Below are 20,439 nucleotides of genomic sequence, written 5' to 3' on the forward strand. Positions count from 1 at the left end.
AGACCTTTGACACTAATCTCTGCTGTTCTGCTAAACTACTATTCCTTAATTACATCCGAAGCTGCAAACACAACCACCTTTGGTGACCTCCAACCTACTCAGGCATTAATTGCTTACATTTTTAGAGTGCTGTGCAGCTGTTTAGAGGGGCACACAGCTGCTGATCTGGGAGGAAATTATAAGGATTACATTTTTTATACACATCTTAAATTTGCATCACTTGGTCTTTATTAAAATAATTATGGATAAGAACCAGACATAAGCTATTTAATGTATAATACCATGATAATAGTTGTCTGAGAGTAATGTTTTAGGATGCCCCTACATTTGCATTATCTGGTTTTTAAAACTTTTCTTGAAATATTTTTTAAAGTGTTTCAGAACTGTACATTTTCTTCTCATTATATACATAATGGCTCCCATCTTCCAAAGACGTGCATGTTAGGTTAGCGTGGGTCACTATAAATTCTCCCTAGGAGTGAGTGTGAATGGTTGTTTGTCTCTGTGTTGGCCCTGCGATGGACTTGCAACCTGTCCAGGGTGTACCCTGCCCTCACCTAGAAGCTGCTGGGATAGGTTCCTAACTCCTGCTACCCTGCATTGGAATAAGGAGGTCTAGAAAATGGATGGTTGGATGGATGGATGGATATATACATTATCTATTTTACATTATCAGCTATTTTGACCAAACTTTTGCATGTTCATGTACATAGACAAGACAAAAAACAATACTCATAGAAATGTATTCCCATTAGCACAGTGTAAACTTTAATAAAACAGTATCTCAAGTATCCCCTTTTTCTTCATTTATGTTATACATGTGCAATAGATGGCTTTTAATATTTATTTTCATCACAGTCAACAAAAGCTAACAACATGGTCTGAGTGACATTTCTGTGCTTATAATAAATAAATCTCTCTTTCTTTTCTCTCCCTCTTAACCGTTTGCATTCCAAGTGTTTCCAAAAGAGTCTTTTGACATCTTATCTCTGATGTTGATGACTGGTATTCTTAAAATCAACCCATCACCTTTTTCTTCATGTTAATGTATTTTAAGTATCACAGTACTGAAATGTTTTCCAGGGTGAAACACCTTTGATGGTGACTCAGTAAACCTCATACAAATATAAAACATATTAGGATAATCTCGAATGAAACATACATTTGCAACATAAGCATTACACAGACACTAAATACTGTTAAGTCTATATTAGTTTATAACATATTCTGCGGCAATCTCAAAATAAATACAACAAAAATATATATATAATTAAATAATTCAATATGTAAATAGGGTACTATCATTCTGACAGAAAGAGCTGTTGCATTTGGTTCATCAAAATACACAGTAAATTGTATATTTCCATCACATACAAGAGATTTAAAATGAGAAGCATCAAATATGAGCTGCAAATTCAGTTCATTAAATCAATAACTAGATGCAGAAAGGTCTGTTTGACATTAATAATATGATGGAAATTTAAAGGTTTCACTGGTTTCTAAACAAAATGTATGTGACAGGTCAGTTACCACATTTATTTACTTACACACAGATTCATAGGGCTAAGCAAGGATTTGTAATCTGCAGTACACCATGCTGATGTGTAAACTGACACAGAAGGAGCAGTGAAAAATATTCACAGTGCTGTTCACACTGTCTCCATCTTCCATGTCTGAACCTGCACTCTCACTGATTAACTTTCGTAATGGCAGAAGAAAAATACATTTATAAATACAGAGTTCTTTGTATAGACTACTGCAAATACAAAGGAGATGACAGACTTCTGTGCAACAAGTAGATGTTATGAGTTTACAGTAGAACAGCAGCAGTGATAAGATTAAATAAAAGTACAAAAACATCATCAGCAAAATATTCAGAACTTCAAGGATGAAAATTAAAACAACTTGTGAACATCTTATTCATCTGTATCGTTCTCTTAGGTTATTGCATGTTTGTTTCTTGGAATAAAATGTCTAAAAAGAAATAAAAACAACAACAAATCTACACCACACCAACATCCAAAGGGGTATTGCTCCCAGCAAATAAACCCCCATCATTTTTATCCCAAAAATATGTGTAAATAAATATTTAACCTGTCATCCTTAAAGATTAGTTGTTCAATTCAATTCAATTCAATTCAATTCAATTTAATTTAATTTAATTTAATTTAATTTAATTCAAATTACTTTATTTATCCCTGATGTGAAGCCTAATTTTGTAGACTCTCAGTTTAAAAACAAGATACAAACAGAAACGTAACCACGACAGCATTCAGACATCCAGGACGAGTCAGTGCAACGAACGAGGTCACAGGAGCAAACATGAAGACGACTATTGATTCTGTTTATTTTGTTTCCTGTTGGCAAAGCCAGTCCAGCCGTCCCTCATGTATCCAGCTGTTGTGCAAAGGTAAACAAAGTAGCTGCTGTTTATGGCTTCATTGTTTTTGTCATATCTGAAAGTGGATCGCTTAAAAAATGTTAGCTTTGTGTTTACATTTACTTTATACAGAGGCTGAAATGTTATGTGCAATAGATGGCTTTTAAATTTTATTTTCATCACAGTCAACAAAAGCTAACAACATGCTCTGAGTGACATTTTTGTGCTTATAACAATGTGAAAGATCTTACAACATATTTAATAAATCTGTCTCTTTTTTTTTCTTTTAACCACTTGCATTCCAAGTGTTTCCAAAAGAGCCTTTTGACATCTCATCTGTGATGTTGATGACCGGTATTCCTCTGTAGAAATATAAACCAGAAAAAAATAACTATTTAAATGTTTACAAAGACATTAATGTTGTGCTCAAACCAAAACAATTACACAATAACTTACTGATAACCCCCTAATGGCACTTGCACTACACCTTCATCTTCTGCGAGTATGCTTTGTTCCTCCTCCTGAATGATAAATGAATAATAATTGTTCAGTGTAGATATATAGATACCAATTCAATGAACTTTATAGCATTTGCATGTTGTGGTAAGATAGTACACCAAAGGAATAGTACCTCGTCAGCATCTTCAAGCTTCTTTTTCTTGCTTTCTGGCATGAGATCATCCAGCCAGCTAAGCTCTCTCTTGGTAAAGATACAGTCCATTAACTTTCTGATGAACACCAGAGCCAAGACCTGTAGAGTTGACAGAGAATCCCTCAACTGAATCCACAAAAGTACTTTGTGTTAATACAGTAGGAGGGTGTTTTACAGTATCAAGTAGGTAGATGGGTTTAAATGGACAGGGGGCAAAGAGGATAAAATAGTAGAAGCAATACTTAAAATGTGACCGATGTGACATATTAATATGTTTTATGCTTCATTTCGGAGAATTTAAAGCATGAGCTTGCAAACAGATTATCGGAGATGCAAATCTGTGAGCATGCCTGCCAGACCCTAAAAACTTGAAAAACTGTCTGTTATCATCAAAGACAACATGTCGATGAAGCTAAATCAACCAAGAGAAGCTCAAGCATTTATTTCCAACAACAAAATGTGAACATGTCTGGGGAGTAACGATCCAGCACATGTCATAACTGGGCTGCTTACTCACCATCATAGGAAATACAATTGCAGCCTTAGAGGTCTTGATTACCCACAGCATAACTAAGCAACTCAGCTGGATGATGGTAAAGAGATGCACCTTCCTCAGGGGTACATGACGTAAGTAGATGAAGTCCGGCTGATGCTTAGCCGGCATACCAAATAATGTGAGACGATCAAAGAACTGCAGGGGATAGAAAATGAAAAAAAAAAGGAAACAGGAAAAATAATCTAAAGTTTCATCCTTGTAATAGAAACATGATTGATGTAGAACACAATTAGTCTTAACAGAAAATGCAAAACATATACGTATGTATAATTTTCACAAACATACAGCAATAGTTTCCATGTTTGTAAATTGTGAGAATTTAATGAATTCCTATTTTGCCTTTTATCTGTTGGGCTACATGTAGTACCAAAGTTTTCACTGTCATTTTTTTGTGTGTTTTAAGCTTCAGAGAAGCTTAACACACTCTTCCTCTTGTAGGAAACACAATAAATCCCCTCACAGTAAAAAGAAAGAACACCCTCTTTCACTTTTAAGGTTTTATGGATTAGGATACATGAATCACATGATCTTAAAATTAGAGTGAATTAGTTCATTGCCTTTGTACAAAAGAAATGGTAGGTAGCAGCCCCATATTGCTTGTCAAATGCACCTGATTAACTGATCATCAGCAGGAGTGAGCACCTAAAGAAGCAGCTTGGGCAGTTTGCATTTAGAGGTACGTGAACACAGTGCCAAAGAGGAAATACATCAGCAATGATTTGAGAGAAACAATTGTTGCTGCTCATCAAGGTTATGAGACCATTTACAAAAAAATTAAAGTCTATTATTCTAAGGAGAAAGATTACCGACCAAAATGAACGTGTTTGTTCATGCACAAAACCATGTTTTAAGAAAGCCCAACACAGCACGTCAACACAAGCTACTCATACCATCTGCCAAGCATGGTGCTGGAGGGTGGTGATTTGGGTTTGTTTTGCAGTTGCATAACTTATACACCTTGCAGTCATTGAGTCAACCATGAACTCCACAAGAATACAAAAAGTATTCTTGTGATGCCATCTGTTTGACAGCTGAAGTTTGGCCCAAAATAAGTCATTCAGCATTCAGCTAACTATGATCCCAAGCAAACAGAATAGAAAACAAAGTGAAGTGTTGCTATGAGCCAGTCAAAGTCCAGACCTCAACACGATAGAGGAAAAAAAAAATTGAAGTAATCTTGCAAAGAAGAGACGGTCAAAATCACCCTTAACAACCTAAGAGACTGGTAACATCAATATTTATACAAGTTATTTATAGTAAAGATAGTTTTATGAACCAATCAATCACAGGTTGTACTTAATTTTTTCACAAACCACCTCTGCAGTTTAGTTTTTGTTAAATAATGTCATGGATTAATATGCCATGTCTTTTTGTTCATGGATGGTTGTATCTACCTCGTTCAATGACCTGGTAAGGGTTAGATTGTTTTTTTTTTAAATATATCTCTTTAATTTGATCTCATATGTAAAGTCAAAGGATCTGAAAAGAGAGTACTTTCTTGTTTATATGATTGTATTAAGTAGTGTGAAACTCAGCTTATTTTACCTGAATACCTCTGAGAGAAGATGCTCCCATATAAAGGAATACTCCATACAAAACAGGCATGGGAATGAACTGAAGAACAGAGAAAGAAAAATACAGCATTTAAATGGGTATTCTTGTCTCATTTGATAATACAGAGATTATCAAGATAACCACATATAATAACCAAAACACATAAATAAAGTCAAAGTCTCACCTTAAGTACTGATGTCATAAAGACAGAGGAGCCCATGAGGGTAAAGATCATGAGGCCCGTGACACGTTGCTCTCTGATTCCCAGGAATTTAGGCTGCTCCCCTGGAGCTGAGCACTCTGATTCCAGCTTCAGGCTGTTGACATGGGTGATGGAGAGGACAGTGGCTGCTACAAACCATGGCAAGCCCATCAAAGAACAGACGCCCAGCATCACCCCAACCATGAACAAGTCAAGGTGGTATCCACAGCCTTTCTGGAAAGAGGAGGCACCAACAAATAAAGTTGAGGGGTTTTACCATTCTGATGTGTTTCTGCCAGAAACCACAAAAGTAAGATAAGTACCTTGAGTTTGTGTTCCTTCCTGTTAATGATGACAGCAGTGATCTGCTGATCCATGAAAATGAGGATGGTACAAAGTAGAGCTGGGATCACTGTTATAACTGCTGTCCACCAGGGATTAGGCCCCAACGGCTGGATGAACCAACCTCGATCATCTCTGGTTGGCTGAAAAGAGATTAAAGTATTCATATTTAGAGTGTCTCCATATTATTGATATATTGTCATAGAATACTGTTTTATTTTGTGTTCTGACACACCTTAAACACACTGGGAACCTTTAGTTTAGGAGAAGGGATTCCTAGGGCATAGTCAACCAAGACCATGGTGAGAATAGTGAAGAAAACAGCAAAGTCACTGATGACAGACCTCACCTGAAAGAGAGATAACCTGATAAAAGTTTTGGTTTCAGCATATTTAATTAAAACAGCAGTGAACCCTTTTTTTAACCATGCAATACTGGTGAATGACCACTAGAGTGTGCTGCTGCACCATTCTAACAATGCATCCTTAACAAAAGACAAAGGATTGTCATAGTACCTTTGTGGGAAAGTAATTGCTGAACTTGAACTCCTTGAGAAATGCAGACATGAAGACCGTGGAGAAGAAGAGAATGACACACCAGAAGAGAACATCAGGAACGTAGGGTCCATGAGGGCCACAGGCACTGCCCACAAACTCGCCTTGCTTTTCAATGCAGTCCTGCATGGAAAACCAGGGTGGAATCATTCAGACTTATATTTGCAATAAACAAGCAAGGTTCATAGGCTTTCATGTCCACTAAAACACTTAATGACTCAGAACAAAAATGTGCTTTTATAATGATTTGCAGTACAGTTTGATCCAATATAATCCATAATAATCCAGCCAAATGCCCTTAATCTCATCTGTTCTGCTTCCTCCATCTGGAAAAGCATGCCACTTTAAGATAGAAAGCATTTATTTCAGCATTTTAAATAGCTCAAAAATGTCTGTTCTATTTGAATAAATGACAGCCATTACCAATATTAGGTTTTTATTGGTTTTATTATTTTTTTTATTGTCATACCTTCACCTCCAGTGCCTCCCAGTAAATTTCTGTTGCAGTGATGTTATTGAGTTCCCAGTACTTCAGGGTGCCATTTGCAGGGTCCGATGGTTCAACACAAGAACATCTGTGGCAACACATGAACATCTGGATAACTAAATTATCCTTCAACTGTCAGGAATTTACAGTGTCTACATGAAAATTAACATTCACTCTAATATTACTTCAGTGCGTTGTGCAAGAGTGTGTTCACATACGAGTATGTGGTGAGTTTGTCCAGGTTGTTGTTTTTGTTAAATGGATAGTGTTCTCCAAGGTGAAAAAGTTTCTCCAAGGCTTCATATATAAAAATGATGCAGATGAGTGAGGCAAACGCTTCCTCTGTGAAACGTGTGATGTAACAAACAAGGGAACTGGCATCTGTGGCCACCAGCAGAATACAGAGGAAAGCTGTCCAAAGACCAATGCAAGTTCTCAGGGACAGATAGGACAGACCATACTCCCTATGTGAGGATGAACAAAGAGAATAAATGTGATTATTTACTGTTTGAAATGTAGTGGGTTGGAGGAAGCTATCCTCACAATTAATATAAATAACTCCAGTATGCATTACACAGCAAGCTCACATCAGACAACATGATTTCTGGATTATACGTAAATAAATTTTATATAGTCATTTGTCTTTTTGTAAGATAACTTATGCATGCAGCAATATATGAGAAAAGCATACTTGCAGAATTTGAACAATATCTTTTCAAACACCAGCACAGGGCCTGTGCTTCCTAGAATGGTGAGTGGCTGCCCAGCAAACAGGGAATAGACTATTCCAGTCAGCGAGGCTCCAAACAGCGACTCAATTGCACTCTGGGGGATAGGAAAAGACAGAGAGATTATTCATAGATGAAATACTACAAAAAATCTAGTACATGCTAGCAAAATGACCAGGAAAACTTCACAAAACAGTGACAACGTTCAAGCAAAAAAAGCTCACTATTCGTCCTTCTGTTGCTTCGCCTAGAAGCCCTCCAAACGTGATAACAGGAGACATGCAGGCACAGTAGAGGAATAAGAAGGAGGCAACACACTGCAAACTTATAGCATCAGTGTAGTCAGATAGATAGTGGGGGGCCTTGCGCTTGATGTCTAAAAAGAGACCACCAAACCACCTAAGAAAGAGAAGCAAAAAGTCAATTTCTCAGTTCCAGGATCAGTTTTTTTCCCTTTTTTTAACAGCAATAAATAAAAAAAATTTATTACTTTTCTTTTTCCTTTTCCCAAATTTATTTTCCCCCTACTGCCTCCTTCCTAATGTTCAGCTCTTAGCTTGGTGTGATAAGTCCCTATGATAAAAAAAAAAAAATCTAGCTGCAAATAGAGATTGGGAGAGAGGATGTTTCTATGGAAACCACTTCATGGCTGCAACTACAGCTCAAGTTTCCCCAGAAATAGCCGATCAACACTAGAATGTGCATTTTGCATAAAGACTATTTTTTTAGTTTACTGGCACAATTTGAAGACAGCTCGTATGCATTTTAGCTATATATATATATATAGAGAGAGAGACAGAGAGAGAGAGAGAGAGAGCAATAGATAGATATAGATATAGATATAGATATAGATAAAGATATAGATACAGATATAGATATAGATATAGATACAGACATAGATATAGATATAGATATAGATATAAATATAGATATAGATATAGATATAGATATAGATATAGATATAGATATATTACCAGTAAAAGCTTTGAACAGACTTTCCCATTAGTCTTGATTATGGCTCACATTCGCTGTGACATTGTTTCACTAAGCTTTTGCAATGTCACAAGATTTATTTCATTTTATTCACTCGTCATTTATTTGCAGTCCAACAACTGAAGCCCCATGAATCCTGGCATTGTCAACTTGGAATATGCCCATGCCATCTGGGAAGAATAAATCCATTACTGGAATAACTTGTTCATTCAGCATATTCAGGTATCAGCTGACCTCATTCTTTGGACACATAATGTTGCTGAACCTAGACCTGAACCAGCTGCAGCAACCCCAGATCACAGACTGCCCCCACAGGCTTGTACAGTAGGCACTAGGCATGATGGCTGTATTGCGTCATCTGTCTCTCTTCTTACCCTGATGCTCTCATCACTCTGGAACAGGGTGAATCTGGGCTCATCAGACCACATGACCTTCCTCCATTGTTCCAGAGTCCAATCTGTATGTTCCCTAGCAAATTGAAACCTTGTCCTCCACTTAGACTCACTGATTAGTGGTTTTCTTGTGGCTACACAGTTGTTTAATCCCAATCCCTTGAGTTTCCTTCACATTGTTGATGTGGAAACGTTCTTACTTTCACTATTAAACATTACCATGAGTTCTACTGTTGTTTTTCTTTGATTTGAATTCTCCAAATGTTTAAGTGATTGTTGATTATCATCATTCAGGATTGTTTTCCAACCACATTTCTTCCTCAAAGACAATGGTTCCCCACTGTCCTTCCCATTTTTAACAATGCATTGGACAGTTCTCAACCCCATTTTAGTAGTTTCTGCAATCTGCTTAGATGTTTTCTCTGCTTGATGCATGCCATTGACTTGACACTTCTTAAACAGACTAACATCTTCCACGGCTATGGGATGTCTTTTTTATATGGTTGTTTAAGAAATGAGAAGCTTATTCCCTCAGTTGGGGTTAAATAACTTGTTGCCAGCTGAAAGATAATGACCTATGCAGTAAATATCCAATAGGAGGCTCCGACCGATTGGCTTGGTTAAATTCAGGCGGCAACTTGGATGAATATTAACACCTTCCATTTGGGTCCTGAGACAAGACCCTTAACGCTAATGCCTAACCACTGTAAGTCGCTTTGGATAAAAGCATCAGTTAAATCAGTGGTTCCCAACCTATTTTCCTTGGGGACCTCCTTCATGCAAATGCTTGATTTTATGCTTTCAAAAGTGAGATTCTCACCATAAATAATGTATTCTGGTTAAGTCCTGTCCTTCCATAAAGCCAAAGTTAAATTAACAACATATAGCTATACCTTTTTTCTTAAAATAGGAACAATGTGTGGACATTAATCACAACAGCTCTGAATGTTCAAAGCCTCTGTGACCCCCTGTGCTCTTTAGGAGACCCCCTTGGGGAGTCGCAGACCCCAGGTTGGGAACCACTGAGCTAAATAACTGTAATGTAATGTAATGTAACTTTTTTTAGACAGGCAGTGACAAAAATATTACAAAAAATGGCTTAAACATGTAAAAACAAATGGCATTTTTAGGAGTACTGCATAGTGCTTACAAGTGATTCCTCATATACTACAACAAAACAATACATTGTAATGCTGTAATACATGTATTTTAGGGCATAGTTCTAGAGGCTGGATTGTCCAAATCCTTACTGATTTTTCTTTGCAACTAAGTGAACTGAAGTCACTAATGCTGTACTGTTGTAAAAATCCTCAATATCTGTATGTGATGATAATTTACTTTAACCAAAAGAAATCAGTATGTTGTTAAATTAAAAAAAAATTTTTTTTTTACCTTCCAGTACGCTGCAGTTCCGGACCGCCATGTCCACCATGTTCTTCTTCCTCTTCACCCTCCACTAGTCCATTTGGAAAAATGTTGTTTTTCTTCCTTTTCTCCTGTTTAACAAGCAGAGTGTTTTTTGATTGTTTATTTTTAGTTTGTTTGTTTGCTTTCCATTTCCATTCCATAGAAATCAGTAAAAAGCTAAAAGAAGTAAACAGACTAACTTGCAACTAACCTGAGAAGGTACATTTTTTGGTGGCTCTATCCGTATAGATGGATCCCATTCTCCTGGGGGCAAGACAGTCACTTGATCAAGGAATTCATCGATACCAGCAATCAGATCATTCCGGTCTTTAGCTTTATAAGCAACATCATGGAAAACCTGGATAGAGAAAAAATATGACCTTTAAAGCTGGAATGATGGGTAATATTTTGTCATCATTCAGCAAAGGACAGAGGACATGGCCAATCAATAAGTGAATCATCTGAAAGAAATAAGTGAGAGGGATGCTGTGTCCTGAAAGGTAGACAGGGCTAAAGCAGGTTTTGGGATTGTGTTTATTTTAGGATCAGTGGGGCTTATATGCCAACTAATCCATTGGAAATAATGGAAGAATTTGAAAGGTTCTGGCAGAGAGCTTTATAAAGTCAATTGAGGAAGTATAGTAAAGCAGCAAAGTCCACATGGCTTCTGGGGTTGCAGTGGATGAATCAGTTATGCACTGGATTATCAGCCAGGAGAGTGGGATTTGAATTATTTCTAAAAACTAATAGATTTGGGTGACTTGGGTTAAAGTGTTCTGTTTTTAGAGATCACCATGATTTTGCTTGTCTGGCAGAGCAAGTGTTGGACATGGAGGGAAAAATGGAAAGCTGTGGGAGGCTGACTTTACTTTCAGATTCAAGCCTTTTGTTTTTTTGCTCTCTTCAATCCAGCTTTAAGTCAGGTCATGACTCAGGCTGTTTCAGAGTTTGGTGCAGTGCACATTTAGCACAGTATGTTCAAGCCTCACTACTCTCCATGTATGGTGATATTACTGTGTCTCATTTATGAGCAAGCAGAGGGGCATTCTGAGCACAAATGTTTTCAAGTACATCAATTATATTTTGACCTTTTTTTAGGGGGGGGAATAACTTAATCTAAGCAAAGATTCTGGACTCAAATGAATTTCCCTTTGTAGATGTAAGATGATAAAACTTTTCCTCAGTTTTACTCATCTTCTCCCGCTCCACTGCATGCTTTCACACACACCTGTGCACACCCTCTCAGTGAACTGTCTGGTCAGTTCTGTGAACCCACTCGCTCACCTCGGCGCAGGAATGAGGCACAATAAGAACGCCATATCCGCAGCAGTCACACTTGTGAGAAGTTTGAGGGAAATCTGAAGATGTTTGATCTAACTTAAGTACATATAATCATGCTAAGATCATATTCAAACTCCCCATGGATAGAATTAAGGCTACAAAAATGTAATCCTCGGATCAGCATATTGTAAAACAACATTTATGTATGCAATTATTCAAAGCTTAGTTTCTTGTGAAGAAAAAACTTAATGTAATGGGAACTTTTTGTGCTCATGTTGGATGACAACAATAATTCTGGACAAAAAGGAGCACATGAGGGCTGACTAATCGCCAAAAGCAAGTTATGAAAGCTCTGAGCTGTTTCACACTTAGAAATGTTCCACCACTTTAGGAATTTGTTGAGTTCTGCTGGGCTGTTAATTTATTCAAACTGCAGAAAATTAGAACAAGACATCTAGCTGACATTTAGATGATAAAATCCACATTCCCAAAACATTAGAAACCATTCAAGATGTTAACATCATAACATGTTCCTTTGTAAATCCTTACCTCATCTGTCATGAGTGTTGCAATGGACCTTCCAATCTCATGATACTGAGCCCCTCTTCCAAAGGGGCCTAAAAGAATAAAGAGAAACCTGAAGGCAAATAAAATATAAAATATAAAATATTCATGTTCAAATTCAATGCGATACTTAGTTTGTGCATGTCAGACAGGAGTCAGCAAAGTGGAAAAAGAGAAGTTGAACAGATGTAGTTTTTTCAGTATGCAGTAACCTTGTGGCAATTGGGACTTCAGCCAACCCGTTGAGCAGGACTGCAGGAGAAAGGCGGACAAACGCCACCACAGGCTTGTTCAAAAATTCCAGTTCTCCCACTAACACATTACACGCCTCTGCCCCTGCTGGAATCTTCTTCATGAAGTGAAGGTCTATCTGAAAGAGGACATAGCGTGCAGCATCACATAAAGGTCTTGACACCCCATCCAGATAGCCTAAGCAGCTTTAACTGCAAGGATAATTTTAACAGGAAAGGAATCACTCATGTTGAATGCGTGAATGGAAAAAGGTCATAATTCTGAAAATAATCCCCAAATGTTAGAGTTAACACTGGCTTCTCGTCTAAATATAGTCCATCTGTGCAGATTGTGTGTGTCCAGTAAAATGTGTCACAGATGTGTGAATGAAATATTACTATCAAAGTATAGCTGTTTGTTTGATCTGTTACACAATATTTCATAAGTCTCTGTCATTTCCCAGATGAGACACCTAATTGCATATAAAAGCTGCCCAGCAAATCCTCTTTCTGCTTTTCTGTCTGCTTTTACTTTGATGAAATTGAGCTGCATTGCGGAGATAATTTTGCAATAACAAAAGATCTGATTATTTTTAGCCATATGAAGATGAGCAGCGTTTACTGGTGTGTTGTTTGGTAAATCATAGGGTTTTTAAGTGAAATCAAAAAGAGCAACTATGATTTGAGGTTGAGATTTCAAACGGCACTGAAAATAAATAAATCATTAAATAAATAAATAATTGTGTTTGTGTGTTAAATAAATAATGCGCATGATCCAGAAAAGTAGAAATTGTTCTAATTTTTACATTAGTTCCGTTAAAGCTGCACGTTTTCTCATGAACTTCATTAATTTCAACCAATGAAAAAATACTCTCAGAGCACATTTAGTCCTTTTTTTTCAGTGAACAACGAAAAAGTCAGCAAACAAAACACTTTAAACAATGATCGGCACAAAAGGTCAAACTCATATATATTATGCAAAAGGCTTCAAAAAGGATTTGTTCTTTTTTTCTTTCTTTATGAGTGCTCATTGTCAGTGTTGACTGACTTTTTTTTAATACTTAACATGGTCATAATCCTAATCCCTCACTAGATGGCCTTTCTGTTTAACGTGACCTCTTATTCATTTATCTAAACACACTTACATAACAGTTTGCTCATATCTGTCAGATATGACATACTTTTTCTCATATGGACAACCATTACATAAATGTAGATGCATTTGCACAAATGTGGTGTTTTTGTTTCTAATCAATAACTCTTAAATGGGGACTTACTAAACTTACTTTCTTTTAGTTTTATGTGTGTTAAAAAGAGGTTTGCAAAGTTTAAAAGCCCTTTAAAAAAAGACTTGGGCTTTGTAATCTACCTCTCATCATTTACTCATCAACATCACCTTTTTATTTAGGCATTTTATTCCTGTGTTTGCTCAGTGGTTGCTGCTATTTTTAAAGGGTTTTATAAATAAAGTTGGCCTGGCTTTCACCGTTTTTAGCAGAACCCCTTCCTACTGGATGAATTGACACACTTCAAGCAAACAAGGACCAGCTGCCTATCATGAATTTTTGTCCTGGTTATTTCCCAGGTTTTTGTTAAGTTATGAATTATGACTTTAGCTTTTGTTTTTCTAGCCAAGCCAACTTTTTTTTATAAAAGCACTTTACAACAGCAACCACTGAACAAAGTGCTAAACATAAAATATCTAAAAACAATCAAACATTAGATAATAAAAGACGAAACAATAAAATCAGTAAAACAATAAAATCAATACAAAATAAAAACAATACAGGCAATAAAAGCAAACTCATACTGGGTGAAATGCCAATGAAAAGAAGTGGGTCTGAAGCAGATATTTAAAACTGAATAGTGAAGAAGACTGTCTGACCTGCAGTGGCAAAGAGTTCCACAGCTCTTTTTCTACATGTCTTGACCTTTGTTAATCACAAAAGGCTTCAGGCGTGTTTCCTGGTCCTGGTTTTTTAATTACTTGGACTGTTTAATGGTTTTCATGTCCATAGACTGAGTCTAGTTTTTGTTGTTATTGAATGTTTATGTAGATCTTAAAATGAAATTATCAGCTTGAATATTTGTTTTGCATATTTTACAGACAGAAATAAGTCAAGTGATGAAAAGAGGTGTTTATGTGAATTTAAAATAAATATGAACAGTGAAAACGGATGTAAATTGAACAAACAAGTGAGATTATCAAGTAATTTATAAACAGGGTTGCAAATAATTTAATTAACCTAATGAACATTTACCACAGCATGTAATTTACTTCTGTCTTAGAAAATAAAGAAAAAAGAGTGAAGAGCATGCTGGGGGAGGTTTGGCTTTCAAAATCTGTTAAACAGATTCCTAAACAGGGACGTTTCTTTCCCATAAGAGGAGATAACAAGATTGCCAACAGGTTTCTCTGTTTAACAAGCTAGAAAGCCTTAATTGCAATGGGGAAATTAAAACACTGGGAATTTAAATAACAGATTTAAGTTGACAATGGGATAAAGCAAAATAAAATGGATAAATAAAATTAAGACAATAATAATAATATAAAATAAACTAAATAAGAATGGAATGGAAAATGGTTCAAAAGACCATCTATTAAAATAAATAATGTGCAGATTATTAAAGTAAGTAAAATACCAAATATGAATCCTAATTTTATATTAAATTAAAAGCTTTACTACAAAGGTAAGTCTTAAGTTTACCCTTAATAATATTAACACTCCCAACTGCCTTCAGATTCTCTGGAAGGCTGTAAGACCATAAAAACTAAAAGATGCCTCTGTCCCTACTTTAGGAATCAACAATCAACCAGCCCTCGAAGGCCTGAAGGGTCTGAGAGGTTTGTAAACTAAAAGCAAGTTACATAAATGCTATTATTGAAATGCAATTATTAAAATTTTTATTCCCGATTAATCGCATGAAATATTGCGATTAATCGTGATTAGTTGCGTGAAATGTTGTGTTTAATCATGATTAATCACATTGTTACATACAAAATTTCATTTTCCTATGAAAGAAGGCCTACTGCTATAGCACAAAAATGCAGTAAATTTTGCTTTACAATACATTGAAGTCTGAAACCAGTGGTTCTGGAGCAGCAAGTGTCTCTCTGGACCTTCCACAATGGCTTCTAATTCATAAAATGCTAAAAAACTAATTAATGTTTTTAAATACAGACATAATAAAAATGCAGGTTTTTAGCAATTTAATTATTTTATTTTGTTTTTTCATGGAAAAATGCATTAAATTTCCACAATATAATGACACTAAAAGTACCAATAATAATTATTTTGGAAACTATGGACTTTTTTAACATAATTTCCCACAAACATCTACATCCCATAGAAGAAAGTCTGTCTATTCTCTTTTTGCAAAAGTTTTATGTTTTTTTTTTATTTTAAAATTTTTAAATAGAAAGAAAAATGTGTTTCTTAAAAATGAAAACAAATTTCCCAGAAGATTTTTGTCCAAATTATAAGTAGTATTTTTTCAAAAGGTCTCTTAACATTTGCTGCTCTAAATGAGTTTTATTTAGCTGGGATGAGAGAAAAATTACTCTTTGGATTGTAAAGGTTGCAGACCCCTGCACTAAACAAATAAACAGATTTAGCAGCACATTTCTCTTTAAACAGCAACAGTTGAAATATTTCTTATATGAAATCAAGTCTTTATAATAAATAATTTTCAGGATTTACTAACTAAAAGGTAAAAAGTCAGCAGGATGCATTTAAAGCTGCACGAAGCTGCTACTTTCTAAACACAGAAAGAACAATATCTGATGACTATCAGCCATCAGGTGAACAAACAAAAAGCAGAATTAGAAACTCACAGCTTATAGATTGTGAGAAAAGATGAATATTCTTAATATGCACAACAATTTCCATCCACGCACCTTTAGTGGTTCATTAACCAGATTTCTTGCCTATAAATACTAACTTTGCACTTAAGCTGCAGTGGGTTTATAGACTTTTTGAGAAGACCAGAAGGAAGAGCATTACAATAATCTACAGGTGATAAAAGCATGGATCTGAGAAAAAACTGTCACACTTTAAAAATATTCTTGAGAAGAAAGAACCCCGTCTTTGTTATCTTTTTAATGTGAGATATAAATTTTAAGTTAGAATAAAAAACAACTCAGAGATTCTTTCCTTCTTTAGATGCATTGAAAAAAAGTGGTTTTGGATTTAAAAGCAGTTCCTCTCTGTGTGCTTCAGGACCAGTGACTAAAACTTCTGTTTTGTCCTGATTGAGCTGAAGGAAGTTTTCTGCCATCCATGTCTTAATATCTAAAATACAGTTAAAAAGGTCATCTATATGGGCTAATGTGAGAACAGAAGACACGACCATATAAAGCTGCATATCATCAGCACAACTATAAAAGTTTATGTTGTGTCTCCTGATGACATCTCCAAGGGTAAGCATGTAGAGTTTAAAAAGAATTGGACCTAAAATTGAGCCTTGGGGAACGCCATACATCAGCTTGTATTTCCCAGAATTTGATTCATCAATGTCTGTAAGATAGCTCTCTGTAAGATGAGACCTAAACCAGTTTAAAACTGTACCTGAGAGCCTGTATAACTCTTCAGAGTGGGCCTAACCACAGCAGTTTCACAATCAGCTGGAACATCATGAAGAGAGTAATTCAAAATATTAAGAATATTAGACCCTTACAGGAAAACAAAGCCACCATCAGTGATTGAGTCTGTATGGCGAATGAATGGGTTTAAGTCAAGTCTAATGGTCGCCCATGTTAATACAACTTAACATGTTTAGTTTCAGCATATGTAAAAACTAGAATGGCTTAAGACAACAGGTTTCCTAGAAAATCTCAAGTAAACTCAACTAATCCGGGATTAACGTGTAGTTTCTTTTAAATCTCCTTATTTCTAAATTTTTCCATAATGTTTTTGTTTTGGGTAAATATGTGTGATTCTGAGAGAAGCCACGGAATCCAGGATGGACCTGAGTTTACTAGTTTACTGTTAAAATCACTAACAAGGAAATCACAAGAAGCAGGTAAGATGTGAGGTGAACTGCTCAGTAAAAGGCGAGTAAAATGTCAAGGTTAAGAGTAGTACTCCTCTTGAAAGTATTTGTTGGAATAAACCTAAGGTAAAAAAAAAAAAAAATATATATATATATATATATATACACATACACATATATATGCATGAATGGTCTCCTGCATCAGTCACAGAAAATGCACAGATATCAAGACCATGGGTAATTAAAAAGGTCCAGAGTGTGGCCTCTATTGTGAGTTGGTCCGGTAATATGCTGTTTAAATTTCATGTAATTTAGAACTTTTGAAAATTCTCTGGCAGAAGGGTCTGATTGATTGTCAATGTGTAAATTAAATCTCCTAAAATAACTATTCTATTTAAACTTGTTATGATGACTGAAAGAATATCTAAGAAGTCGGAGATAAAAGAGGAACAGGGTTTGGGTGCTCTGTAAACAGTCATGCACAAGATAGATGGATTGCTAAAAACAAGGGCATTGTATTCACAAGATGAATAATTCTTAAAAGTATTATCTTTAGGACCAAGACCTGGTGAAATTATTGTAGTTATGACCCCTGTAGCTGTCTTGTTTATCTTTATCTCTCGCCACTCCCACCCTTGTTGGTACTTTCCTGACATGATAAATGGTAGATTTCATGTTGTTATTGGAATAGAAAGTACTGGCCAGATGTTTCCTTCATTTCATCAACTGCTTTAAACAAATCAGATTTCAATTAATCAAATTACTTTCAATCAACTAAATTACTTAATCGTGTATTACTCAAACAGTGAAATCTTACTTTTGCCTGAATAGCCTAAATTAGTCACAAGGATTTAGATTTATACTATAGAATGTATAACAACTGCACTGAGAAAATTTACAATGTAGGACTTGACGGTACAATTAAACAACTCAGCTGTTTAATGCATGCACTAGATGAGATGGTCATGCCTGAAATGTTCCTAAAATCTGGTCAAATGGAAGATTAACATAAAGATACTTGATCATTGCTTTTTGGCATTGCAAAAAAAAAAAAGACATAGTTATTACTGTACTTGCTCAGAAACAGAGCCATACTTTGCTGAAGTCCACATTGCTGTTCTCTCTGCTGACTTCAGCTTTGCCATCTGGACCCGCTAACTGAGATGTGGAGGCCGACATCTGACCTGCAGAAATAAAGAAGCATTTCTTTAAAAAACATTAAAACACTGAATAAAACACAAATAGATGGTTAAAATTAAGTGTAGTTTGAAACTTGGTCAGAATACAAGAAAGAAAACAAAGACTATGTGTATAATTAAAACTCTTTAGAGCTATTAAGACACTGTTGCACAAAAAAAGAAAGTGCAACATCAAGGAAATTAACCTTCCTTCCTGATTCCATGAGTTTCCAAGTCATTATCATCACATTATTTGTAAAGCGCCCTGTTAAAGTAAGCAGAAGTGTTGACATCTTAAAATTCCTCTTTTAAACTTGTGTAATGTCTTGCCTGCTCTGCAGACAACAGGATGTGGCTACATCTTCATGATAAAGGCTATAAAATGATGAATGCTGTGTGTTTCCATTCTGACTTGCTTGCGCTACTGATTCATGACATTTGCATAATCTGCATAATAAAAAGGCTGCGCTGGGGCTAGAGCTTCGGAGTTGACATCAGATACTCTCTGAGTGCTGAACCACTGTCTCTCCCCATCGCGATGTTGATAACCTCACATTGAGTTCTTTATGTCCTATTTCATACCTATCACACCCTAACACCAGCCACAGCTGAACAAAGTGCTGAACAACAAATATATATAAAAATAACAATAACATAAATACCTTGTACATAAGATGCATACCCATATAATCATACTCAAACACTATAGATCAGATTTATGACAGAATCTAGTAAAACACTGGTTCTTAACCTTTTGACTTGTGATTAAAAAGACCTGAGTCAAATTTTGACAGTTTATAGTTTCATGTCTTCTCACCATTTTTGTCCAGATGATGCTCTGATGTCCATCGGCCCATGTCAGCAATGGAGCGTACAATAGGCAAGCGATTAGCCAGCTTCTTGTGGTTCTGGTGATGGTGCTGCTTTAGCAGGGTTTCACGCACTTTCTTTCTGAGCACATCTCCCAGGGGTGAGTATAATTCCTGGTGGTCTAAAACCATGTCTGAAGTAGAAAAACAGGTACTCTTCAGGTTTTCAGGTTCTTAATGAGATTTTTGTCCAGTGCAAATGAAGAATAATTCCATATCTTTATATTCCAAATAGAACATCAATTAATGACAAAAAGAAGGTGACTAAAGCTGTAACTTGCTGCAGTTACCTGCAATCTCCTCAATGCTGTTAGCCCTCATATCGAGCAGCACAGTGCTGTTGATAATGCAACTGCGTAGTTCAAACAGACTGTGTAGGGACAGTGTGGCCACATAAGGTTTACTCCATCGCTCGCCTCCGTCCTCCACATCCTCCTCAAACTTCAGCCACCTGTAAGAAGACTTTTAGTTTCCATCAGGAGAGACCAGCAGATGGCAAACAGGCTGACCATCTGTTCTAGCTGCAGTAACAACACTCATTATTCTGAGCCCCTCACATGTACAGTAGCTCTTATGTCTCCCGTTCTCTCTCAGCTTCACTCATTTACTCTCTTTCCTTATTGCCTTTCATCAGCTTATCACTGTAAATAAAACATGTCTTATTCACCGTGTTGATTGAACACCGTCATTTTGTAAAGTAATCTGAAATGCTGAAAAATAAATATGTACTGTGACAATTACAAGAATAAATTGCATTAGCTTCTTGAAATGGAAATGTCATCATTGCAATTGTGTTCATGGCCATGGTTACTCCTCTCAATCAGAGCTGCCAGCAATGACATCATCACTGTATGGAGCCGCAGTGTAGTAACATGATAGTCTACATTACCTGGCACTTTCTCTCCACTCAGAATCCTCTCCGTCCTTTAGACAGATCTCATCCATCTCTGTAAAGAGGTCATGAGGGATATGCTCCTCATCATCATCTTCTGCCCCCAGCAAGAACTGCACCCTCTGGGAAGGAGTGTCTGGAAACACAAAGATTTGTTCGGAACTAAACTGATCACAAATTATCTCA

General features: G+C 36.2%; 1 protein-coding gene across 2 annotated transcripts in view; it reads right to left on the reverse strand.

Annotated features, from left to right (window-relative positions):
- Positions 1-2,373: 2,373 nt before the first annotated feature.
- The window catches only part of LOC121650495 (T-box brain protein 1-like), a 33,039-nt gene continuing 14,973 nt past the window's right edge, over positions 2,374-20,439 (reverse strand). For both annotated transcript variants that reach the window (XM_042002040.1, XM_042002038.1), the window contains 21 exons: positions 20,251-20,389; positions 19,652-19,812; positions 19,310-19,495; positions 18,410-18,498; positions 12,305-12,462; positions 12,078-12,165; positions 10,459-10,605; positions 10,233-10,336; positions 7,680-7,854; positions 7,419-7,552; positions 6,946-7,191; positions 6,710-6,815; positions 6,202-6,363; positions 5,922-6,035; positions 5,668-5,829; positions 5,327-5,578; positions 5,134-5,202; positions 3,550-3,723; positions 3,012-3,131; positions 2,837-2,901; positions 2,374-2,742 (listed from right to left, as the gene is read on the reverse strand). In XM_042002040.1, coding sequence (XP_041857974.1) covers positions 2,667-2,742; positions 2,837-2,901; positions 3,012-3,131; positions 3,550-3,723; positions 5,134-5,202; positions 5,327-5,578; positions 5,668-5,829; positions 5,922-6,035; positions 6,202-6,363; positions 6,710-6,815; positions 6,946-7,191; positions 7,419-7,552; positions 7,680-7,854; positions 10,233-10,336; positions 10,459-10,605; positions 12,078-12,165; positions 12,305-12,462; positions 18,410-18,498; positions 19,310-19,495; positions 19,652-19,812; positions 20,251-20,389 — 2,927 coding nt within the window. In that variant the 3' untranslated portion in view covers positions 2,374-2,666. The remainder of the gene's footprint in view (positions 2,743-2,836; positions 2,902-3,011; positions 3,132-3,549; positions 3,724-5,133; positions 5,203-5,326; positions 5,579-5,667; positions 5,830-5,921; positions 6,036-6,201; positions 6,364-6,709; positions 6,816-6,945; positions 7,192-7,418; positions 7,553-7,679; positions 7,855-10,232; positions 10,337-10,458; positions 10,606-12,077; positions 12,166-12,304; positions 12,463-18,409; positions 18,499-19,309; positions 19,496-19,651; positions 19,813-20,250; positions 20,390-20,439) is intronic.

This window comes from Melanotaenia boesemani, chromosome 12 (assembly GCF_017639745.1).
Source record: "Melanotaenia boesemani isolate fMelBoe1 chromosome 12, fMelBoe1.pri, whole genome shotgun sequence".
Lineage (NCBI taxonomy): Eukaryota > Metazoa > Chordata > Actinopteri > Atheriniformes > Melanotaeniidae > Melanotaenia > Melanotaenia boesemani.